The 26,841-nt window shown below is 45.2% G+C and overlaps 1 protein-coding gene across 1 annotated transcript in view; it reads right to left on the bottom strand.

Moving 5' to 3' along the window:
- galntl6 (polypeptide N-acetylgalactosaminyltransferase like 6) overlaps positions 1–26,841 on the bottom strand; it is a 1,584,079-nt gene that overhangs the window by 942,632 nt on the left and 614,606 nt on the right. Inside the window, exon 4 of the mRNA XM_070895622.1 lies at positions 16,536–16,702. Within this exon, the coding sequence (XP_070751723.1) occupies positions 16,536–16,702 (167 nt within the window). The remainder of the gene's footprint in view (positions 1–16,535; positions 16,703–26,841) is intronic.

Raw genomic sequence — 26,841 nt, 5'->3', positions numbered from 1 at the left:
TTCCCTCATGTCACATTTGGTTCTTCTGCCAAGCACCTTAAATCTGTGTCCTCTGGTTCTCGACCCTTCCGCCAATGGGAACAGTTTCTCTCTATCTACTCCGTCCCAGACCCCCTATGGTTTTGAACACCTCTATCAAATCTCCTCTCAATCTTCTCTGCTCTGAGAACAACCACATTTTGATACTTTTTTTCTTCCTGTTAGTCGTGAGTCACTGAGGGGAGGCGGCTGATGGCGGCTGATGGCTTCAGCCTTTAAAATTCTCATCCTCCTGTTCAAATCCCTCCATGGCCGCACCCCTCCCTATCTCTGTAACCTCTTCCAGCCCCACAACCCGCCGAGTTAGCTACACTCCCCCAACCCTGGCCTCTTGTACAATCCCCACTTCCTTCACTCCACCGTTGGCGGCCATGCCTTCGGTTGCCTAGGCCCGAAGGTCTATTACCAAACTTTTGATCGCCTGTCCTAATATCTCCTTCATTGGCTAGGTGACTGATTGCGCTCTTGGGAAGCACCTTGGAGCATTTTACGACGTTACAGGCACTATGTAAATGCAAGTTGTTGTTGGCTTGCTACCATCGGCCTTAGCTTTGCCAGATAGAATCAGTCAGGGACGGCGGCTGTGCTGCTCCCCATGGTAAAACAACGTACCAGGCAGCTGCAAAGGCTCGGTTTGAGGGATGAGATAGTTTCAATCTCTTTTTAAAAAATCTTGCACTCGTCTTCCAATAACTGTACTGACTCCATATTATTCCCTGTGCCTTTTAAAGCCAAATCACGTACTTGTCAATTGACTATTTATTATCATTCTGTTTAATTCACAAGTTGCAACACATGGAGCTTTCTATGTTTCCTGATTGGCTAATGAAAGGAGTACCGCGCCAAGTAATCCCAGGTACGCTTACGCACAGCAGCGCATCCCTGGGATTCGCGGGCCGCTATGCTGCGCACAACTCTGCAGCGTTTCAAAGCAAGTTTTCGCTTGGGGCCTCGCACGATGAAAGTGCGGATTTTATTCGGAGGTCAGCAGCGTACTCCTTCGCTACGCCGCCGACTGCAATTTCGGAACCAAACGGTCAAAAACATTCATAAGAACATAAGAACATAACAAATAGGAACAGGAGTCGGCCACTCGAGCCTGCTCCGCCATTGTTGGAATGTAAAGTAACAAGCGAATTCCCAGTGACAAACATGCAAGATTCCGACAAGGAAGGAATCACTTCTTAAATCTGTGTCTGTGGCGCTGACAACAAAACACAAACACCCGGATTTGTCTCCACAATTCACGCACAAGTTCCAAGATTCTAGGCCAAGGTGCAGTATGATGGTGAGGCATATTCCCCACAGAAAGGGAGAGGGAAATTAAAACAACAACAACAACAACTGAGCCTGAACCAGACTGTTCGCAAACTTGGTGTCATATTTGACCCTGAAATGAGCTTCCGACCACAAATCCGCAGCATCATTAAAACCGCCGATTTCCACCTCCATAACATCGTCCGCCTCCGCCCCTGCCTCAGCTCATCTTCTGCTGCAACCCTCATCCATGCCATTGTTACCTCTAGACTTGACTACTCCAACGCACTCCTGGCTGGCCTTCTACATTCTACACGATGTAAACTTGTGGTGATTCAAAACTCAACTACTCATGTCCTAACTCGCACCAAGTCACAATCACCCATCACCCCTGTGCTCGCTGACCTACACTGGCTTCTGGTTAAGCAACGCCTCGATTTCAAAATTCTCATCCTTATTTTCAAATTCCGTCGTGGACTCAGCCCTCCCTATCTCTGTATTCTCCTCCAGCCCCACAACCCTCCGAGATGTCTGCGCTCCTCTAATTCTGCCCTCTTGAGCAATACCTGATTATAATCGTTCAACTATTGGTGGCCATGCCTTCTGCTGATTAGGCATAAAGCTCTGGAACTCCCTCCCTAAACCTCTCCGCCTCTCTACCTCTCTTTCCTCCTTCAAGACGCTCCTTAAAACATACCTCTTTGACCAAGCTTTTGGTCACCTGTGCTAATTTCTACTTATGCGGCTCGGTGTCAAATGTTTTATCTCATAATACTCCTGTGATCCACCTTGGGACGTTTCACTACATTAGAGGGAATAAGGGGTTATGGGGAGCAGGCAGCGAAATGGACCTGAGTCCATGATCAGATCAGCCATGATCGTATTAAATGGTGGAGCAGGCTCGAACGGCCGTATGGCCTATCCCTGCTCATATTTCTTACGTTCTTATGTTCTTATATAAATACAAGTCATTGTTATCCACAACAATAATAATAATTTGCAGTTATATAGCTCCTTTAACATATTAAATGTCCCCAGGTGTTTCACGGGAGGGATTATCAAACAAAATATGACACTGAGCCACATAAAGAGATATGAGGACAAAAAGGTAGGTTTTAAGGAGCATATTAAAGGAGAGAGAGCTAGAGAGGCAGAGAGGATTAGGGTGAGAATTCCAGAGCTTAGGACCTAGGCAGCTGAAGACGCGGCCACCAATGGTGGAACGATTATAATCAGGGACGTGCAAGAGGTCAGAATTGGAGGAGCTCAGAGATCTTGGAGAATTGTAGGGCTGGAGGAGGTTACAGAGATAGGTGGGGTTAAGACTCTGCAGGGATTTGAACACAAGGATGACAATTTTAAAACCATCTAATTCCCTTTTTTTAATGACGGTAAATTTTATTTCATCATATTTTAGGTGGCCATTTTGTGCCTGAAAAGCGGGCATGGCGCCATCGAATTTCTAGGCCAATCACAGACTAACTATTGAAAATCAAACAGCCACCTTCTCCAGGACACTCATTTTAGTCACCAGTTGGGATTACAGTCATTCGCTTGTGTCCCCTTTCCTTAAAAAGTCTCGAATGCAAAACCTTAAAAACCGCCGTTAGAAGGCAAGAGCCTTTAATGAGCTTTTGTCAGTGCGAATATTTGTGGAACTAAAAAGTCACCTTCTGTGATAGGCCTGCAGGGCAAAGCACAGGGAGCCTCCTACTGTGGAATGGTGCCCAGGGAAGCAACCTTTATGGCACTCCAGCACACCTAATAAATGCACTGTGTAACGCCATTATTTCGCGACACTGGTGCTGCCTCTTAAATGTCACGATGAAGGAGAGCTGAAAGAACAATTTTTTACGGTTCATTTAAATCGCTCTTTAAGCACCGCGGGGAGTAGACTGAGGAGCATGAAGAGATGCGACAGGTTCTAGGTTGCCATGCCACCTGAGTGTAGACTACTGCTCATTGGACCGTGCCACCAGCTGGGCGAGTTTCTGTTTGATGTGTTTGAATTATATCTTATTAAAATCCATATCCGCCAAGAACCACTGTGCCTTTTTATTTTATTTGTTTGGTGTCATTTCAAGGTTTATATTTTGGTCCGGTTGCCGCAGCATTCCATTAAAAAGCAAATCCTCCACAACCATTAGCACTGCACGTTGAAACATCTAATCTAAAATAGATGTCTAAGTACTGCTGTGATGCACAACAGTGGTACACTCATGGTCGGGCAAGGCGACTGTGAATCCACCTTTCTGTTGTTTTCAGGGTCAAGTTTAATCCAATGGAGATAAATGTGTGGAAGAAAGAAAGAACTTGCATTTCTACAGTGCCTTTTATGACCTCAGGCTGTCCCAAAGCACTTTACAGACAATGAAGTATTTCTGAAGTGTAGTCACTGTTGTACTGTAGGAAACGCGGCAGGCAGTTTCCGCACAGCAAGCTGCCACAAACAGCAATGTGACAATGGCCAGATAATCTGTTTTTGTGATGTTGATTGAGGGATAAATATTGGCCAGGACACCGGGGATAACTCCCCCGCTCTTCTTCGAAATACCTGAGAGGGCAGATGGGGGCCTTGGAGACATCATTGCTGCTAGTCTGTACCACCCTTGTCCAATAAGGACATGATGGGCTGGAATTTGACGAGAAAGTAACGGTGTCTTAATGACGCAGCATGAATCGGCCAGCAACTTGTGCTGGGGAAGAGACAGCCCACGAATTCTGGATCAACATGAATTGCTAGAAGATTTGCACCACTCCGCAGTTAGCTTCATGAAAACAGTATTTCGCCCTTAACCTCCCCATGAGTTTCATTAAGTTGCTGCATTTGCACATTAATTGCCCATTAAACTCGCCCCAGAAAGTTAAGTCCAGTAATTAACAGTGTAAGTACCTTTTAAACGATGCAGTAATTGTTAATGATTGCTGGTCAATCCCTCTGTCCCAGAAAGTGAACAATTTAAGCTGTGGATTCTCATTCTTTTAGGTACTGAATTATTGTTGGAGATTTTAACAAGGTCAAATTTTAAATTAATGTTTTTTTTCTTACTTTTCCTTTCTGCTTCTTTTCTTCCCTCTCTCTTAATCCAATCTTTCTTTCTCTCTCTTTACTTCTTTTTCTGTACCTCCTTTCACCCTCCTTCTCCATCATTCCTTTGTTCATTTCTCAACCCTGAAATCTCACTGGTTAAGGAGATACACTGTCGGTCCCATTGTTCACCCGGGTCTCAGGTGCCCGCTTGTTCTTGCCGCGTTACCAGCTTTCGCTTCCAGCAAGTTACAGGGAAAAAATATTTAGGGGCAAGAAAAGATCTAACTAACCAGGCACGCTGTGAGATGCCTTGCTCCAGCAGATTCCGGCCCACCATTGCGTAATCTCGTAGATCCTGAGGAGGACGGGATGCTCAATGGATTCAAATGTTCGGCTGGAATTTGCTGTGGAGGGGGTCATCACGCAGCATGACTGCTGGTCAATTAGACTTTTTCCTGCACCCTTCAGCACAAATTCTTTTAGTGCTGTAATGTGCTGAAAGTGCAAGATGATAATGGGTGCAGTGAGGGCCACGGGCTATCTGGGATCTCAGCGAACAATGGGTCCAACAATCCATCTCCTTAGCCAATGAGATTGCAGGATTGAGAAAGAAACAGAGGAACGACTGAGAAGGAAGGTGAAGTAGAGTCAAATGAGGTCCGTAAAGAAAAATAAAGAGAGGGAAAGAAAGATTGGATTGGAGAGATTGAGAAAAGAGAGAGAAAGGAAAAAAAAAACTACATTTAAAATTTGACATTTGTAAAATCTCTAAGGACAATTCACTGTTCTAACGGATTGAGAATCCACAGTTTAAATTGTTCACTTTCTGGACCAAAGGGGTTGATTGGCAATCATTAACAAATTACTACATTGTTTAAAAAAAAGGTACTTACGCTGTTAATTGGCAGACTTTACTTTCTGCGGCGAGTTTAATGGGCAATTAATGTGCAGATCCAGCAAGTTCTTAAAAAAGTAACGGGGAGGTTGAGGGCAAGATGCCATTTGGTGGAGCGGTGTAAATTGACCAGCAAGATCTGGAGAACCTAGATCTGGTCCTGTGTAATGAGACAGGATTAATAAACAATCTCCTAATAAATGATCCCCTTGGAATGAGTGATCATAGCATGATTGAGTTTCAAATTCAGATGGAGGGTGAGAAAGTTGGATCTCTAACCAGCGTACTAAGCTTAAATAAAGGAGACTATGAAGGTATGAGGGCAGATTTGGGTAAAGTGGACTGGGAAAATAGATTAAAGTGTAGGACGGTTGATGAACAATGGTACATTTAAAGAGATATTTCACAACTCTCAAGAAAAATATATTCCAGTGAGGAGGAAAGGGTGCAAGAGAAAAGAAAGCCAGCTGTGGCTAACTAAAGAAATAAAGGACGGTATCCAATTAAAAACAAGGGCATACAATGTGGCCAAAACTAGTGGGAGGACAGAAGATTGGGAAGCTTTTAAAAGCCAGCAAAGAATGACTAAATAAATGATTAAGAAAGGGAGGATAGACTGTGAAAGTAAACTAGCACAAAAGATAAAAACAGATTGAAAGAGTTTCTATAGGTATATAACAAGGAAAAGAGTGGCTAAAGTAAATGTTGGTCCCTTAGAGGACGAGACCAGGGAATTAGTAATGGGGAACATGGAGATGGTAGAAACTCTGAACAAATATTTTGTATCAGTCTTTACGGTAGAGGACACTAATAATATTCCAACAGTGGATCATCAAGGGGCTAAGGGGGGGGGGGGGGGAGGAACTTAACACAATCACAATCACTAAGTGCTCAGTAAGATAATGGGACTAAAGGTAGATAAATCCCCTGGACCTGATAGTTTGCATCCTAGGGTCTTTAGAGAAGTAGCGGCAGGGATTGTGGATGCATTGGTTGTAATTTACCAAAATTCCCTGGATTCTGGACAGGTCCCAGCAGATTGGAAAACTGCAATTATAACACCCCTATTCAAAAAAGGAGGCAGACAAAAAGCAGGAAACTATAGACCAGTTAGCCTAACATCTGTGGTTGGGAAAATGTTGGTGTACATTATTAAAGAAGCAGTAACAGGACATTTAGAAAAGCAAAATTTGGTCAGGCAAAGTCAGCATGGATTTATGAAGGGGAAGTCATGTTTGACAAATTTGCTGGAATTCTTTGAGGAAGTAGCGAACAGGGTGGATAAAGGGGAACCAGTGGATGTGGTGTATTTGGACTTCCAGAAGGCATTTGACAAGGTGCCACACAAAAGGTTACTGCACAAGATAAAATTTCACGGAGTTGAGGGTAATATATTAGCATGGATAGAAGATTGGCTGACGAACAGAAAACAGAGAGTCGGGATAAATGGTTCATTCTCTGGTTGGCAATCAGTAATGAGTGGGGTGCCACAGGGATCAGTGCTGGGACCCCAACTATTTACAATCTATATTAACGACTTGGAAGAGGGGACTGAGTGTAACGTAGCCAAAGTGGATAACCTCACATTTATCCACATAAACTTCATCTGCCATGCATTTGCCCACTCACTTAACATATCCAAGTCACTCTGCAGCCTCATAGCATCCCCTTGCAGCTCACACTGCCACCCAACTTAGTGTCATCCGCAAATTTGGAGATACTACATTTAATCCCCTCGTCTAAATCATTAATGTACAATGTAAACAGCTGGGGCCCCAGCACAGAACCTTGCGGTACCCCACTAGTCACTGCTTGCCATTCTGAGAAGTACCCATTTACTCCTACTCTTTGCTTCCTGTCTGACAACCAGTTCTCAATCCATGTCAGCACACTACCCCCAATCCCATGTGCTTTAACTTTGCACATTAATCTCTTGTGTGGGACCTTGTCGAAAGCCTTCTGAAAGTCCAAATATACCACATCAACCGGTTCTCCCTTGTCCACGCTACTGGAAACATCCTCAAAAAATTCCAGAGGATTTGTCAAGCATGATTTCCCTTTCACAAATCCATGCTGACTTGGACCTAACATGTCACCTCTTTCCAAATGCGCTGCTATGACATCCTTAATAATTGATTCCATCATTTTACCCACTACTGAGGTCAGGCTGACCGGTCTATAATTCCCTGTTTTCTCTCTCCCTCCTTTTTTAAAAAGTAAATTTAAAAATTGGATCTTTAACTCTGCTCTCACCGTATAACTACTTTGAACCTTCATCCGGGAAGGTGCCGAACACCTCGAGTCTCTTCGCCGAGAACAAGCTGAAGCCAAGCGTCAGCAGCAGAAGGAGCGCGAGGCAACCCAGGCACCCCACCCACCCGTTCCTTCAACCACTGTCTGCCCCACCTGTAACAGAGACTGTAGGTCCCGCACTGGAATCTTCAGTCACCTGAGAACTCATTTCTAGTGTGGAAGCAAGTCATCCTTGACTCCGAGGGATAATGACGACTTTGAACCTCTACTCCCCATTTAATGAATTTAAGCCATGTAGATTACAAAGATAACAGCTGGATTGTATGTAATGATCCCAAAACAATCTTATCGAGGCATTCACTGGTAAGGTTTCTCTTCAGCAGCATCACCCAAACCTGCGGCCTCTACCACCTAGAAGGACAAGGGCAGCAGGCGCATGGGAACACCACCACCTCCAAGATCCCTTCCAAGTCTCACACCGTCCCGACTTGGAAATATATCACTGTTCCTTCATCGTGGCTGGGTCAGAATCCTGGACATTCCTCCCTAACAGCACTGTGCAAGCTCCTTCGCCACACAGACTGCAGCGGTTCAAGAAGGCGGCTCACCACCACTTTTTAGGGATGAGCAATAAATGGCTGCCTCGCCAGCGATGCTCATATCAGGAGAATGAAAAACAAAACGTTGAACATTTTAGGGAGAACAAAAACATTTTTTAAAAATCAAATTGAATATAAAGTGAATATTAGACCATTACAAGACAATAACTAGAGATGCATTAATTGAGTTACATGGCTTTAATTAGTTAGAAATTGAAGTCATAGCCTCAAGAGTGTAACCTATTCTCAGCTTCATCAATTATCCTTTCCTCTGGTTAATAAACAGGAACCCCACAAACTCCAACATGTATTACCTTACACTCGAACCCATCCCTTAATCGGTATTGGGAAGGCAACCGTTAATGATTCAATTACAGACAAAGTTCCTTATAGTTCCTTTTTAATGTTTGTTTTGTGAACTGCTCTAATTGATACTTTTCCATTGTTAGCTTATTTATTCCTACCAGAAGAAGACTTTTTTCGGGTAATGAGCGAAACATGTTTACGGATTAACAAGTAGTAATGCTTCTCAGGCTATCCAATTTTTTTGTTTTAGTTTCCGATATAAGGTTAGAGAGGGTGCTCTCGAGCAACACAAGTAATCAATCTATCGCTAACTGATCTATCTCAGTTAAGTAATTGATCCTCCACCTCTACCTCAGCGTATGAAGTTTCCACTCTCGTGCAGCTTTCTAATACCATTCTTATGACCTTAAAGGGCTACATCTAGCTGACTGGCTTAATTTATCGGCAATTTCTTCCAATGAACCCATCCATTTTACAATTCAAAGTGAGGAAGAACATATGCCTCAGAGTAAACATAATTAGCATTGTGACATTGTTAAATCGATGAGGCCGGCCTTTCAATCACCTTTGCGTTGTATTTGCAGAGGTCATTTTTTTTTTCAGATCCCACAACAGGGAGTGGATTGTCTAAATTTCCTGTGTTCGGTGAAACCGCGTGTCCTCCTCTGCAACTCTGCCCACCCTCCCCCCCCTTCCCCCCCCGCCACACGTATAAGCTTGTAAAATTCCAGAATGCCAGAAGTGTCCTAGAGAATAGAACCCTTTAACCGTTTCATTCTAGTAAAAAGAAAAATTTGTAATTAGCTAACGCCTCTCACGACTTCAGGACATTCTAAAGCATTTTACAGCCAATGAAGTACTTTTTTTGAAGTTCCGTCAGTATTCTGTACTGCAGATTCGGGTTACATGGACAGATTGGAGAAGCTGAGGTGGTTCTCCTTAGAGCAGAGCAGGCTAAAAGGAGATTTAATAGCGGTGTTTAAAATAATGGGGGGTTTAGATGGAGTAAATAAAGATGGCTGAAGGGTCGATAACCATAGGGCACAAATTTAAAGTGGTTGGCAAAAGAACCAGTGATGACATGAAGAAAAACATTTTATGCAACGGATGGTTACAATTTGGAAGGCATTGCCTGATAGAGTAGTGGATACAGGTTTAATAGTAGCCTTCAAAAGGGAATTGATATATACTTGAAGGAGAAAAGATTGTAGTGATGGGGGAAAGAGAGGGGGAAACTGGACTAACTGGATTGCTGTTTGAAAGAGCCAGCGCTGACTCGATGGGCCAAATGTCCTCCCGTGTTGTACTATTCTATGATTCTATGAAACACTGCAGCCAATTTGTGCACAGAAAGCTTTCACAATCAGAAATAAAATAATTGACCAAGTCATTAGTTTTAGGTGCAACGTCTCAACCGACACCTGGGAGTCCCTGGCCAAAGACCGCCCTAAGTGGAGGAAGAGCATCCGGGAGCATTCGTCGCCGAGATCATGCAGAAAACACGCGCAGGCAGCGGAAGGAGCATGTGACAAATCAGACTCCCCACCCACCCTTTCCTTCAACGACTGTCTGTCCCACCTGCGACGGAGACTGTAATTCTCGTACTGGACTGTACAGTCACCTGAGAACTCACTTTTGGAGTGGAAGCAAATCTTCCTCGATTTTGAGGGACTGCCTATGATAATGAGTTTTAGGTGTTGGAGGCATAAATGTGGGTGGGGCAGGACACATTGAGAGAAACAAGTGACTTTAAATCTATACTTCCCAGATTTTTCACAATTGGAGGTTTTCTTCGCTTCATGACTGGGTCTGTTGCAGACTAACTGATAGAGATAGGCTGTACAGTTTTGGTCTCCTAACTTGAGGAAGGACATTCTTGCTATTGAGGGAGTGCAGCGAAGGTTCACCAGACTGATTCCCGGGATGGCGGGACTGACCTATCAAGAAAGATTGGATCAACTGGGCTTGTATTCACTGGAGTTCAGAAGAATGAGAGGGGACCTCATAGAAACGTTTAAAATTCTGACGGGTTTAGACAGGTTAGATGCAGAAAGAATGTTCCCAATGTTGGGGAAGTCCAGAACCAGGGGTCACAGTCTGAGGATAAGGGGTAAGCCATTTAGGACCGAGATGAGGAGAAACTTCTTCACTCAGAGAGTGGTGAACCTGTGGAATTCTCTACCACAGAAAGTAGTTGAGGCCAATTCACTAAATATATTCAAAAGGGAGTTAGATGAAGTCCTTACTACTCGGGGGATCAAGGGTTATGGCGAGAAAGCAGGAAGGGGGTACTGAAGTTTCATGTTCAGCCATGAACTCATTGAATGGCGGTGCAGGCTAGAAGGGCTGAATGGCCTGCTCCTGCACCTATTTTCTATGTTTCTATGTTTCTATGTAATGATTATTCAAAAACTCCGTTATTGTTGGATCAGGCGACTACCGGGATGGTGAACTAAATGGTGGGCCTTGGCCTCCTCGCGTCTAGAAATTCCTATCTTCATAAGTTCCCAACAATTAGTCAGTCACATTGCCTGACTAATCTCCTGTTGTATACCTTGGTTGGGTGGAACATAACTCAAGAGGTTAGGGTAGCTCATTGGCATTGAGTTAATAATGAGACCAATATTGCTGGGCACATGTAACCCATAACCCTCACTAACTATACAACCTAAGTCATGTCCAGAACGCCTTTTTGATGCTCTCTTTTGCCCAACATGCCCAGTGCATTACGCATTAATGTTCAAAGTGCTGAATATTTTTTGGTCTGCACTTGTGGGTGCATGGATGTGTGTATAAGCATGTGAAAGAAAGAAAAGAAAGAAAGACTTGCATTTATATAGCACTTTTCACGAGCTCCGGTTGTCGCATAGCGCTTTACATCCACTGAAGTACTTTTTGAAGTATAGTCACTTTTGTTATGTAGGAAATGCAGCAGCCAAATTGTGCACAGAAAACTCCCACAAACAGCAATGTGATAATGGAGATAATCTATTTTATAGTGATGTTGATTGAGGGACAAATATTGGTCAGGACACTGGGGAGAACTCCCCGATCTTCTCCAAAATAGTGCCACGGGATCTTTTATGTCCATCTGAGAGAGCAGACAGGGTCTCGGATTAATGTCTCATCCGAAAGACGGCACAGCCAACATCCCTCAGCACCACACTGGAGTGTCAACCTACATTAATTTGCTCAAGTCTCTGGAGTGGGACTTGAACCCACAACCTTCTGACTCAGAGATGAGAATGCTATCAAGTGAATCAGTGGCTGAGTTAACCCAATACACGTGTAGCCATGTGTATATGTTGTGTATATGTCTGCGTGCACGTGTGCGTCTTTGTGTGTGCTGCTATGTTCATATGGCCATAAATAGCATTATTCTGAGATTTTTAAAAAGACACCTTTTAAAAATCCTTAATATCTTTGTTCGGTTTGAACGGTAAACTCTGGTCGTGTGCTTGGGGTCGATGTAGATTTTCTGGCGGAGTTTGCTGTACAGAAATCCTTTGGGGATGAAATTGCCCTCCGCCTGAAATGGGGTGCATCTACCAATTTTTAACGATTTTTGGGGCAGACAACCGAGAGAAATTCAGCTCTTTGATTTCTTTTTGTATCGGGGCGGAAGTGGTGTCATCAGTGCGGACGCGTCATAACCTTCAGTTAAAGGGGAGGGCTGCTGCGAACACTGCGGCCACTTTAGTGGCAAAAGCTGGGCCACCAGGGAGGGTTTAGGCCTGGCCAGTGGCCCGGTACCCAAGAGGGGGTGTCAGGCTGCCTGTTGGCGGCCCGGCCAAACCCAGGGGCATAATTGTCGGCCCGACCTTGCAATCGGCCGACAATTAAAATAAAATGGCGGCCGCAGCATGCGCCCTCACCTTTAAGGATGGATGCGCCGCCCAACCATAAGAAGGTTCCCGCTGGGAAAAGCTGTCAGTCGCACTGACTGGCGGCAGCACCGTTCCCGTGGGGCAATTCCACACGGGTCAATTTCCTGCGGGGGTCAGAAAGGGGATCGCCACCGGTCGGTAACTGGTCGGCGCGTGCACGGCGAGGCGGGAAGATGGCGGGGGAGGTCCCATACACTGCTCCAAAAATAAAGGAGGGAAATTTACAAAATGGCGGCACCTCCATGCCAACCGTGCGGTGATACCTTACCGACCCATGTTTACGAAAGGATACACTTGCTGTGGAGGCAGTTCAGAGAAGGTTCACTCGGTTGATCCCGGTGATGAGTAGGTTGACTTACTAGAGGTTGGGCCTCTACTCATTGGAATTCAGAAGAATGAGAGATGATCTTATAGAAACGTATAAGATTACGAGGGGGCTTGACAAGGTGGATGCAGAGAGGACGTTTCCACTGATGGGGGAAACTAGAACTAAAGGGCATAGTCTGAGGATAAGGGGTCGCCCATTTAGAACTGAGATGAGGAGGAATTTCTTCTCTCAGAGGGTTGTGAATCTGTGGAATTCGCTGCCCCAGAGAGCTGTGGAGGCTGGGTCATTGAATATATTTAAGGCGGGGAGAGACAGATTTTTGAGCGATAAGGGAGTCAAGAGTTATGGTCGGTCACAGCTCTTATAGAAAGGGGCAATTTTGGCCCCAAGGTCACTTCACTGTGTGGCGGCTTGCAAATAGGAGATTTCAAACCAGCTGATTTTCTTTTTTTTTTAATCACGACTTACAAGTGCTCTGAGCCACAGCATGTCAGTTCAAAGGCGAGAGATCCTCGACGTGTTACATTTCCCGGCGATTAGGGCTCACATATTCAACGTGCCCGTGGGGAAGCTCATCAAAACCATTGCCGTGGAAGGGCTGGCGATGATAAGACGGTGAGGGTTACTGTCAACCGCATTCCCATCGCCCGACGGACAAAAGACCAAAGGTTTCATCAGCGGTAAAGTCTTCTACAAATTAGAATTTTCCTCAGCCACACATGAAATTTGATTGCATTATCTGCAGATCAGAACCAAGCTCCTGTAAATCCCTTGCCTGGACAAAACTCATTAACTGGAAAATTGAAACGGCATCCCTTTGAATGACTGGTGCACTTTATAAGGTGGCAGAGCGCTTTTCCAAATGAGGAACATCGCTCTTTTGATGTTTATATTTGTGAAGCAGCTTAGCAATGTGCTTCGGGCACCTCAACTTCTGATATCTCGATCATATGAATTTAAATAGTGACACCTCGCATAAGAGCTCAATTGCAGCCCCATGATCGCCTCTAATTCTGAGAACATGAATAGCCCCCAAACATTGGCAGCCTTCAATCCTTCATTTCCTCTTATATTTTCTTCAGTAAAGTACATTAATTCTTATCGAAAAATGCAGGCGTGGTAATTCTGCGATACGGCTCCGGGAGCAGAGGTCGGCCTCCGCTTGACTGGGTGAGTTGCAGTTCCAACAGCACTCAAGAAGCTCGACACCATCCAGAACAAAGCAGCCCGCTTGATCGGCACCCCATCCACCACCTTCAACATTCATTCCCTTCACTACCGGCGCACCGTGGCTGCCATGTGTACCCTCCAGAAGATGCACTGCAGCAACTCGCCAAGGCTTCTTCGGCAGCACCTCCCAAACCCGCAACCTCAACACCTAAAAGGATAAGGGCAGCAGGTGCATAGTAACACCATCACCTGCAAGTTCCCTTTCAAGTTACACATCATCCTGACTTGGAAGTATATCGCCATCCTTTCCTGGGCCAGAATCCTGGAACTCCCTCCCTAACAGCGCTGCGAGAGTACCTTCACCACACGGACTACAGCGGTGCAAGAAGGCAGCTCACCACCACTTGCTCAAGGTGAATCAAGAGATATGGGGATAGTGCAGGAAAGTGGAGTTGAGGTCGAAGATCTGCACTTCATACACGTGCAACTTCCCACTGGAAGTGGTGGGATTGGGCAATTATCCTTAATAAGACATGCAGTTGTGAGCCTAGTGGGTGAACTGGTAATGTGTCGTGTGATTGTTAAACCTTTGTCAATAAACCAACTAGTTATTAATAGCAATGTGTTGCTATGAATTCTTAAACAAAGAACCCATGAAGCAAATACATTGCACCATCTACCCACCTTGGTTCCTTCACCCTTAATACCATTGCCTAACGAAAATCTATCAATCTCAGTTTTTGCAATTTTCAATTGACCCCCAATGGAAAAATAATACTTGCATCTGTTAAAATTGCCATCAGTAAATGAATAAAGTTCAGTGACTTAGGACTCCCCCTTCAAATCACATGAGAAAACAATTTAACACAGTTCCCAAGTACTGACAAACTACCAATTGTCCATAGATGGTCCAGACCCTTGAAAGACGGCACTAGGTAACAATGGCAAATATGTCATAACATCACAGGTGCTTTTACACCACAGGCACAGTTGTTGAAGAAGACCTACTCTATAGCTACTGACCACACTCTATATGATCAACGAGCCTGGGCCCATTATCCCAATGAGACGGTCGACATGTAAACAGGAGAGTCACGATAAAGGAGCCGGCTCCGATCATGCGAAGGTGGGAAGCCAGTCCCCTGAACTCACTGTCTTTGGAGCTCTGTATAAAAGCAGAGCCTGGTGCACCAATGGAAACCAATTCGCCCCTCCTCTCGGGCTCCCAAAGTCGGAGAAATCACTTTTCTGAAATGGTAACCATTTCAAGTAGTAAGGTTAAAACACGCCTCATTTTACGCTCATGAGTGAGGCGAAAGTGAAAAAGATACTATATCCATTAGTTTTGCTCCGGAATCCCTATTAATCATGTTAGTGTTAGTGCCCCAAAACGTTTCCCAGATCCGTTGACCCATTGCAAGGACTCTTCTGTTATTTGCATTGCCCTAGTCTCCACTCGCGTGTTTGGGGCCCACTATGATTAAGAACATTGCCTTCAGATACTTATCCTTCTGGATGAGGGGGAGCTCCCTTTCCATTATATCTGATCATTTCAAAGTGAATTTCAAAGCAGCGCAAGTGAACCACTGATATTAGGTGAACATTTCTAAACTCCATCTGTAGATACGTTCAACTGAATGAGGACGAGATACCTCGTGAAGTTGCCCATCGCCACAAGTTGCTGGATGATGTCCGCCTCTTCTCCGTTAGCCTCGTGAAAACGGCAGCTCACCTTCCCTCAACCTCCCCGTGAATGTCACAAAATTGAAGCATTTGTGCTGTTAAAACGAATTAAGCTCACTGCAGAAAGTTAGGGCTGGTACTTAACAATGTAAGGACCCTTCTAATGACAAGACTTATGTTCCTGCAATGCCACTCAAAATCTCCTGCCCAAAAAAGGGGACAATTGAAGCAGTGGTGTCTCATTCCATAGATGGTAAATTGTTCTTCGAGATTCCTCAAATTTAAAATTTAAGTTTTTAATATTTTTTTCTTACCTTTTCTTTCTGTCTCTCTTTACTCTCTCTCTCTTAATCCAATCTTTCTTTCCCTCTCCTTATTTTTCTTTTTGTACCTGATTTGATTCTAATTCACCCGACTTCTTTCTCCATCCTTCCTCTGTTTACTTCTCAATCCTTAAATCTGTTTGGTTAAGGAGATACACTGTTGGTCCCACCATTTGCCGAGGTCCCAGATACCCAGTTGTCCTCACCGAGCCCATTATCAGTTCACACTTCCAGTCTTTTGCATTGCAGTTTTTTCTTGAGGGAAAACGTCTGACTAATGGGGCATGCGGTGAGATGTCCAACTCCAGCAAATTCTGGGCTGTTGTTATATTATACAGAAATAGGTCTCAATACAATACGTAACTCATCAGATATTAGCCACTGCTGCGACACACAAGTATCACTTACGAAGGCATTCTTCAGTGCAGTTGGATACAGCCTCCCGGAGGTTGACTAAGACTTGAATGCATCCGTGACTGCGACGATACATAACCTCGGAATAAATGATTTTTACACTGTAGCTAGAGTTATCGGGCAAACGGCACTTGCATTGTTTTCCATTATTTGAATAAACTCTTCAAAAATAAAATTGCCTCTGTCGCGGCGCCATTTTAAAATATACAGTAGACGTTGTGAGTTGAAGAGACAGCCGAGAAGCCAGCAAGGTGCTGGAAATACAAGACAATCGGATCAAACGCATGGGAACACAACGGGCTCTGCAGGCACAGGGGCAGATGCCAGTCATTGCTGATGCACTCGCTTACCTCTGTCGCTGAAGTCATCCACGAGAATGATCTCTGCTACCAGCTGGTCAGGCGAGCGTTTGATGACGCTGTGCACAGTCCGCAGGAGGGACGACCAGCCCTCGTTGTGGAAAGGGATGATGATACTGGTGTTTGGCAACTTCTCCAAGTACATTTTATGCTTGCAGCTGAAGAGAGAGAGAAAGAGGTTGGTGAGTGGGTGAAGGGAGAGTCCATTGCATTCACTGATAGGTCGCTGCTGACGTACGGAATCGGCGGGCGGGGAAGACCAGCTGCCCATCAAGCCTGGCCCGCACTCACGATGGCCACAGCATCATGAGTAAACATAAAAACATAGAAAATAGGTGCAGGAGTAGGCCATTCGGCCCTTCTAGCCTGCACCGCCATTCAATGAGTTCATGGCTGAACATGCAACCTCAGTACCCCATTCCTGCTTTCTCGCCATACCCCTTGATCCCCCTAGTAGTAAGGACTTCATCTAACTCCTTTTTGAATATATTTAGTGAATTGGCCTCAACAACTTTCTGTGATAGAGAATTCCACAGGTTCACCACTCTCTGGGTGAAGGTTCTCCTCATCTCGGTCCTAAATGGCTTACCCCTTATCCTTAGCCTGTGATCCCTGGTTCTGGACTTCCCCAATATTGGGAACATTCTTCCTGCATCTAACCTATCTAAACCCGTCAGAATTTTGAAAGTTTCCATGAGATCCCCTCTCATTCTTCTGAACTCCAGTGAATACAAGCCCAGTTGATCCAGTCTTTCTTGATATGTCAGTCCTGCCATCCCGGGAATCAGTCTGGTGAAACCTTCGCTGCACTCCCTCAATAGCAAAAATGTCTTTCCTCAAGTTAGGAGACCAAAACTGTACACAATACTCCAGGTGTGGCCTCACCAAGGCCCTGTAGAACTGTAGTAATGCCTCCCTGCCCTTGTACTCAAATCCCCTCGCTATGAAGGCCAACATGCCATTTGCTTTATTAACCACCTGCTGTACCTGTCTGCCAACCTTCAATGACTGATGTACCATGACACCCAGGTCTCGTTGCACCTCTCCTTTTCCTAATCTGTCACCATTCAGATAATCGTCTGTCTCTCTGTTTTTACCACCAAAGTGGATACCCTCACATTTATCCACATTATACTTCATCTGCCATGCATTTGCCCACTCACCTATCCAAGTCACTCTGCAGCCTCATAGCATCCTCCACGCAGCTCACACTGCCATCCAACTTAGTGTCATCCGCAAATTTGGAGATATTTATTTTAATCCCCTCGTCTAAGTCATTAATGTACAATGTAAACAACTGGGGCCCCAGCACAGAACCTTGCGGTACCCCACTAGTCACTGCTTGCCATTCTGAAAAGTATCCATTTACTCCTACTCTTTGCTTCCTGTCTGACAACCAGTTCTCAATCCACGTCAGCACACTACCCCCAATCCCATGTGCATTAACTTTGCACCTTAATCTCTTGTGTGGGACCTTGTCGAAAGCCTTCTGAAAGTCCAAATACACCATATCAACTGGTTCTCCCTTGTCCACTCTTCTGGAAACATCCTCAAAAAATTCCAGAAGATTTGTCAAGCATGATTTCCCTTTCACAAATCCATGCTGACTTGGACCTATCATGTCACCTCTTTCCAAATGCGCTGCTATGACATCCTTAATAATTGATTCCATCATTTTACTCACTACCGATGTCAGGCTGACCGGTCTATAATTCCCTGTTTTCTCTCTCCCTCCTTTTTTAAAAAGTGGGGTTACATTGGCTACCCTCCACTCCATAGGAACTGATCCAGAATCTATGGAATATTGGAAAATGACTGTCAATGCATCTGCTATTTCCTTAAGTACTCTGGAATGCAGTCCATCAGGCCCTGGGGATTTATCGGCCTTCAATCCCATCAATTTCCCCAACACAATTTCTCGACTAATAAGGATTTCCCTCAGTTCCTTCTTCTTACTAGACCCTCTGACCCCTTTTATATCCGGAAGGTTGTTTGTGTCCTCCTTAGTGAATACCGAACCAAAGTACTTGTTCAATTGGTCTGTCATTTCTTTGTTCCCCGTTATGACTTCCCTTGATTCTGACTGCAGGAGACCTACGTTTGTCTTTACTAACCTTTTTCTCTTTACATATCTATAGAAGCTTTTGCAGTCCGTCTTAATGTTCCCTGCAAGCTTCCTCTCGTACTCTATGTTCCCTGCCTTAATCAAACCCTTTGTCCTCCTCTGCTGAGTTCTAAATTTCTCCCAGTCCACGGGTTCGCTGCTATTTCTGGCCAATTTGTATGCCACTTTCTTGGCTTTAATACTACCCCGGTTTCCTTTGATAGCTACAGTTGAGCCACCTTCTCTTTTTTATTTTTACGCCAGACAGGGATGTACAATTGTTGTAGTTCATCCATGCGGTCTCTAAGTGTCTGCCATTGCCCATCAACTGTCAACCCATTAAGTATAATTCGCCAATCTATCCTAGCCAATTCACGCCTCATACCTTCAAAGTTACCCTTCTTTAAGTTCTGGACCATGATCTCTGAATTAACTGTTTCATTCTCCATCCTAATGTAGAATTCCACTCTTCCCCAAGGGGCCTTGCACCACGAGATTGCTAATTAATCCTCTCTCATTACACAACACCCAGTCTAAGATGGCCTCCCCCCTAGTTGGTTCCTCGACATATTGGTCTAGAAAACCATCCCTTATGCACTCCAGGAAATCCTCCTCCACCATATTGCTTCCAGTTTGGTTAGCCCAATCTATATGCATATTAAAGTCACCCATGATAACTGCTGTACCTTTATTGCATGCACCCCTAATTTCCTGTTTGATGCCCTCCCCAAAATCACTACTACTGTTTGGAGATCTGTACACAACTCCCACTAACGTTTTTTCCCTTTGGTGTTCTGCAGCTCTACCCATATAGATTCCACATCATCCAAGCTAATGTCCTTCCTAACTATTGCATTAATTTCCTCTTTGACCAGCAATGCTACCCCACCTCCTTTTCCTTTTATTCTATCCTTCCTGAAAGTTGAATACCCTTGGATGTTGAGTTCCCAGCCCTGATCACCCTGGAGCCACGTCACTGTAATCCCAATCACATCATATCTGTTAACATCTATTAGCACAGTTAATTCATCCACCTTATTACGGATACTCCTTGCATTAAGACACAAAGCCTTCAGGCTTGTTTTTTTAACACCCTTTGTCCTTTTAGAATTATGATGTAATGTGGCCCTTTTTGTTTCTTGCCTTTGTTTACTCGGCCTTCCACTATTGCTTTTTACCTTTCTACCATCTGTTTCTGACTCCATATTACTTCGCCCTGTCTCGCTGCAGAGGTTCCCATCCCTCTGCCATATTAGTTTAAACACTCCCGAACTGCATTAGCAAATGTTACTCCCAGGACATCAGTTCCAGCCCTGCCCAAGTGCAAACCGTCCCTTTTGTACAGGTCCCACTTCCCCCAGAACTGGTTCCAATTCCCAGGAATTTGAATCCCTCCCTCTTGCGCCACTGCTCAAGCCACTTCTTCACTTTCTTCATTCCCCCTCCCCCTCACAACCCCACCGACCACAGCCATGTAATCTCCTGGAACAGGTAAAAAAAAATGGAGAAAAGAATCATGGGACAATAATGGAAAAAAATACTCGAGAAAATTCCTCTCTGACCGCGCTCAGGTGATCAAAACCAGTGCAGGAGATCACGTGGACCATTTTTTAACTGTCAAGGCACTAACCTTCTCTATAATGTGATCTCTACTCCAGTTGAGGACCGGTCCAGCTCCCTTTTGACGGCAGACAGAGAGTCAGGGCCCACCACACCAGCTGCCAGAGGCTCACTACTTCCTGGGGAAAGAAGTACTGCCAATATCCAGTCTATTCCTACTCTTGTCTAGTTAAAATCACTTGACTTGACACATTAATGGGTTGGGGCTGTCATTTGTTTTGTCCCTAAAAATGTTTAATTATTCTAAAGGCAGCACATAGGGACAGGCGTAGACCACTCAAGCCTGTTCCACCATTCAATTCGATCACGGCTGATCTGTAACTTAACTCCATCTACCCGCCTTGGTTCCATAACCCTTAATACCCTACCCAACGAAAATCTAGGAAAATGCGTAAACTTTATTTTTTTCTGCCCTCCCTTCCTCCTTTTTACACCTCTTTCCACCTCTCCTCCAGAAGCTCAGACCCCTTGGTGAGGTGCAGTTGTATAGGAGCCAGTCACCCGCTCGCAACAGCAGATCTGTTCCTGTATCGCCCACTCAGGTCATAACCCAGTCTGCAAGAATAGAAATGTTTGCCTCACAGTGCAAATGACAGACATTTGCCTTGCTTCCACAGTGGGGCAAGTATTAGCACCAAAATGTTGACCCACTGTGCCTTTCCTCCATTTCATCGCACAACTGATTCCCTGATCGATTACTTCAGTTTGACAGATTGGAGAGGACAAAGTTTTTTTTTGTTCATTCATAGCAAGGCCAGCATTTATTGCCCACCCCTAATTGCCCTTGAGAAGGTGGTGGTGAGCCACCTTCTTGAATCACTGCAGTCCATGAGGTGAAGGTACTCCCAAGTGCTGTTAGAGAAGGATTTGAAATAGGAACATAGGAACATAGGAGCAGGAATAGGCCATTCAGCCCCTCGAACCTGTTCCGTCATTCAGTGAGACCTAACTCCACATACCTTCCTTTGGCCCATATTCCTTTCTACCTTTGGTTAACAGAAAGTTATCAATCTCTGATTTAAAATTAACAATTGATCGAGCATCATTTGCCATTGGAAGCAGAGGATTCCAAACTTCTGCCACTCCTTGTGTGTAGAAATGTTTCCTAATTTCACTCCTGAAAGTTCTGGCTCTAATTTTTAAACTATGCTCCCCTAGTCCTAGAATCGTCAACCAGCAGAAATAGTTTCTCTCTATCGACCCTATCTGTTCCCCTTAATATCCTGAAAACTTCAATCAGATCACCCCTTAACCGTCTAAATTCTGGGGAATACAACCATAATTTGAGTAATCTCTCCTCGTAACTTAACCCTTGAAGTCCGAGTTTCATTCTGGTAAACCTACACCGCACTCCCTCCAACGCCGATATATCCTTCCTAAGGTGTGGTGCGCAGAACTACTCACAGTGCTCCAGGTGTGGTCTAACCAGGTCTTTGTACAGCTGCAGCATAACTTCTACCCCCTTGTATTCTCGTCCTCTAGATATAAAGGCCAGCATTTCAATAGCCTCTTTGATTATTTTCTGTAACTGTTCATGACATTTTAATGAACTATGTACCTGAACCCCCCAAGTTTCTTTGGACCTCCACTGCTTTTAGTTTTTTACTATTTAGAAAGTATCCTGTTCTATCCTTTTTTTTCCAAAGTGGATGACCTCGCATTGAAATCCATTTGCCACAGTTTTGCCCATTCACTTAACGATGAAGGAACGGCGATATATTTCCAAGTCAGGATGATGTGCGACTTGGAGGGGAACTTGGAGGTGATGGTTTTCCCATGTGCCTGCTGCCCTTGTCCGTCTAGGTGGTAGAGGTCACGGGTCAGGTATGAAGACTATGCAAGAGTAGGAGTAGACTGGATATTGGGCGTTGCTACTTTTTCCAGAGAGTAGTGGACCTTTGGAATACATTGCGGGCTGGTGCGGTGCATACTGACTTTCTATACACCTGCAAGAGGGAGTCTGATTCTCCTTTCATATGGTGGCAGCAAAAAACAAATTAAGGGGCCGAAATTGCCCCTCCCGATACGGCTTCTGGGATCCGGAAAGCATCAGCCACTGGGTTGTGCGGAATGGCCATCGACTCTCCGTGGAGGGCCGCCATTTTATAAATTGCCCTACCTCAGGAGCGGAGCGGTGTCCATGCACGCGCCTACCCCTTAATGATTGGTGGGGACTCCCTCATGAAATTGCCCCTTACCCAAAATTGCCCCGCAGGAGAGGCCCTGCCGTAGGCTGGAGCCCCTGACAGCATTTGCTGTTGGTGCACTCCCTGGGAAATGGCGGCACAGCCAACCTTAAAGGGGAGGTGGCGCACTGCCACGGCCGCCATGTTATTTTTTTTTGTCGGCCGACTGCCAGGTCGGACCGACAACTAAGCCCCCCGGTTCGGCCGGGCCACCAACAGGCAGCCTGACACCCACTCTTGGGCGCCAGGCCGCTTTCCCGGCCGAAACCCTCCCTGGTGGCCCAGTGGACCTAACTGAAATATCTACAGAGCTCGCAGCAGCCCTCCCCTTTAACTGAAGGGGGGAGACATTGTGGCACGCCAGCGCGATGAGGTCATCAGCGCGTGCTGAAGACTGACAGCGGCAGACACTCCGTCTCACCTCCACTTCCACCCCGCCAGAGACGGCCACTGTGCTCTGCTCCAACTTCCGTCCCCATGACGATCCACTTCCGCCCCGCTGGAAAAAAAACCCCCAGAGGAGCTGAATTTCGCCGGATAGGTTGCAGAAATGGGGACGGCGGCCAGAACTCTTCAGAAAGGGTAGATGCACCCTGTCATGTATGTCGACATGCTTGTACTATTACATATGATGTGCCACCAGAGGGCACTACTATTGGAAACTTGTACACCAGCTGTATGGTCACTAAGGTGTGCCACCAGAGGGCACTGCAGTGGGACACTTGTAGGTTACCTGTACAGGTGTGCCAGGCCTAGTATAAAAGGCAGGCCACCATGTGTGAGCCTCACTCTGGAGTTACATTAAATGGACTAAGGTCACCACAGTTCAAGTACAATACGTTGCCTCGTGGAGTCATTATCAGAGCATCCAAAGACATAACACACCCTGTTTCCGGCGGTGGGCAATTTCTATCCCTAAATGTCAATATCGAAGTTGGATATCCAGGTCAAAGCTTCCGGTGTAACAGCGCAGCCTGCCTGTATATTTCCTCTGCAGGCACTGCTGAATGATATGTTCCAGGGTCTGATTAGGAGCTCCACCGTCGCATGATGGGGATGTGTTCATCTTCCACCTCTGGAGAAGGTGGCAGCATCGACCATGACCAGTTCTGAGGTGGTTAATGGCTGTTGCTTGCGAGGAAGGTTTGATCCTTCAGATTGTACTGTTTGAGGGAATTGGAGGATCAGTTCTTGGCCGGGCCAGACATTGCACCATATAAAAGGTAAACGATTTAACATGTTATACCCTGGACTGGTTTTGATCACCTGAGGGGGTCGGGATTGAATTTTTCTAGATTTTCTGTTCCCCTTTTTGACCCTAGGTTTCTTTTTCTGTTTTATTTTTCTCTCCCATTATATTACAAGCTGTGAGGGGTGGGGGTTAGGGGGAGGAGCACAGTTAGGAAGTGTGTGGCAGGCTTGATGGGCCAACTGGTCTTTTCCTGCCCATCATTTCCCTATGTTTCCTATGTTACCTTAGTTGCTGGGAAGCTAGTAGCCAAACAAAGTGCAGAGGCTCGTAGACAGGTATGGCAGAAATATTTAAGAGTGACTTTAGTGACGGCCTGCACTTTCAGTAGGCTTTGCATGCAGCAGAACCATATTACATAATAGCGTCAGCTGTGGCTCAGTGGGCAGCTCTCTTGCCTCTGATTCAGAAGTTTGTGGGTTCAAGTCCCACTCCAGGTATTTGAGAACAAAAAATCAAGGCTGACACTCCAGTGCAGTGCTGAGGGAGTGCTGTTCAGTCAGAGGTGCCATCTGTTCTCTCAGGTGGATGTAAAAGATTCCCATGGCACTATTTGAAGAAGAGCAAGGAAGCTATCCCTGGTGTCCTGGCCAATACATACCTCTCAATTAACATCACAAAAACAAATGATCTGGTCATTATCACATTGCTGTTTGTGGGAGCTTGCTGTGTGCAAATTGGCTGCTAGCATTTCCCACATTACAACAGTGACTACATTTCACAAGTACTTCATTGGCTGCAAAGTGCTTTGAGATGAAAGGTGCTATATAAATCCACATCTTTCTTTCTTTTTAATAGCAGGCACAACAGCAGTGATTATCAGACACGTGCTTACTGTGAGTGAGGCGTCCCGACAGCAGTGGGAACGCACAACATTTTCTCTTATAATGTCACAATATAGGACACTGAATCAACTCTGTATCGACACAGCCACCAAAGTGAGCAACCTGCCTTCATCATTGCTTTAACACTGCAGTATTGATGGAAGCTGATCAACCATGATTACAGAGTGAATAAATACAAGGAGTTAAATTTATCAGTAGGTGAAACAGCGACTTACTTGTACTTCTTGCAATTTAGCATACTGTATCCGCTGCTCACGATGCGGTCTCCTCTACATTGGGGAGACGAAACGCAGATTGGGTGACCGCTTTGCGGAACACCTCCGTTCAGTCCGCAAATGTGACCCCGAGCTTCCAATCGCCTGTCACTTTAATTCTCCGCTCCACTCCCATTCTGACCTCGGCCTCCTGCACTGTTCCAATGAAGCTCCACGCAAGCTTGAGGAACAGCACCTCATCATTCGATTAGGCACTTTAAGCCCTTCAGATTCAACACTTCGATCAACAATTTCAGATCATAAACTCTGCACTCATTTTTTTGGACAGCAGTTGTTGTTAATGATTCTGCTAGTCCTATTTACACCTCCTCTAGACCCATCTTTTGCTGCTTTACTTGTCCCATTACCATCTCCTGCTGTCTTGCTCCATCATCCCTTTTGTCATTTAATCTCTCCTGCCTTCCACCTAATCATAGACCTTCCCTTTGGTTCTTTACTCCCCTCCCTCTTTCCCCGCCCCCACACTTGCCTAAAACCTGTTACATCTCAAACTATTTCCAGTTCTGATGAAAGGTCATTGACCTGAAACGTTAACTCTGTTTCTCTCTCCGCAGATGCTGCCTGACCTGCTGAGTATTCCCCTGTTTTTATTTCAGATTTCCAGCATCCTCAGTATTTTGCTTTTGTATTACCATTTATTAGTAGTTCACTTTCCTGTCGATTTTCTACCCTACGTAAACTAGAGGTGATCCAAAACTCGGCTGCCCGTGTCTAACTCGCACCAAGTCCCGCTCACTCATCACTCCTGCGCTCGCTGACCTACATCAGTTCCCGGTTAAGCAACGCTTCGATTTTAAAATTCTTATCCTTGTATTCAAATCCCTCCATAGCCTCGCCCCCCCTCCCTGCTTCTGTAAACTTCTCCAGCCCCACAACCCTCCGAGATCTATGCGCTCCTCCAATTCTGGTCTTTGTGCATCATAGAACCATAGAACCATAGAATGGATTAGTGCACGAAAGACCATTCAGCCCATTGAGCCCATACCAGCTCTCTGCCAGAGCACCTCAGCTAGTCCCAATCCCCCACCCTTACCCCGTAGCAATTTTTTTTCTTTCAGGTACTTATCCAATTCCCTTTTGAAAGCCATGATTGAGTCTGCCTCTACCACCCTCTCAGGCCGTGCATTCCGGATCCGAAACATTTGCTATGTGAAATAGTTTTTTCTTATGTTGCCTTTGGTTCTTTTGCCAGTCACCTTAAATCTGTGTCCTCTGGTTCTCAACCCTTCACCGATTTTGTGTCTGAGTGTGTTTAGAGACGGGCTCCCACAGGGAGTATAAAAGCAGGAGAGGAGCAAAGGGAAGCAGCTCTGCTAATATCGCATCGGATTTTTAAAAAAAAGTAATGCCCACATTCATTATACAAACCATTTCTATCCAAATAGGCCTCATTTTTATTCCAAATCCCAAAGCTCTGCAGTGTGTAAATTTGGAATCAGCATTGTGTGCCGAGAGGAAATGTACACTCTGATCTCAATTTACAATTTATGCATCCTCTCGCAGGTTCTGCAGAACATGGGGCATTTGAATCCCCCTGATAGTCCCCTCGCTGCAGATATCCATCCCAGTCCTGCTGCCCTCGTGTTATATATGAGTTGCAGCCCGAGGTCGTTTTTGGATTTGTGTAAAACACAGCGCGGCTTTAAACAGATTCTTACCTTGCAATGAGAACATTTGGCTTCACGCCCAAATATTTAGTGATACACGGTTATTTGGTGCCAGATCTGACTGTAAATGGCACTGAGCCTGTCTATACTGAGACCTTACATAAATAAGTGAACAATTGGATTTCCCCAGAGTTTCCGCATGATTACAGTATTAGGCCACTGGCTAGTAGTGAAACTGCTGTGCTATATTCTCAAGCACTTCACCGAAATCATGAACAATCCCCGCTTACCGAGTGGGATGTTGTATAAAGTGATGTTTTAACAGTTAAATTCCTCACTTGCTGAAGTGACTGGGGTTTTTAAGTGAAAGTCCTTCGAGTAATCCATTCCTTCCTCGTGTGGTAATTTCTG

The sequence above is a fragment of the Pristiophorus japonicus genome, chromosome 1 (genome assembly GCF_044704955.1).
Source record: "Pristiophorus japonicus isolate sPriJap1 chromosome 1, sPriJap1.hap1, whole genome shotgun sequence".
Taxonomy (NCBI): domain Eukaryota; kingdom Metazoa; phylum Chordata; class Chondrichthyes; family Pristiophoridae; genus Pristiophorus; species Pristiophorus japonicus.
This window is presented reverse-complemented; position numbering and strand designations above follow the sequence as displayed.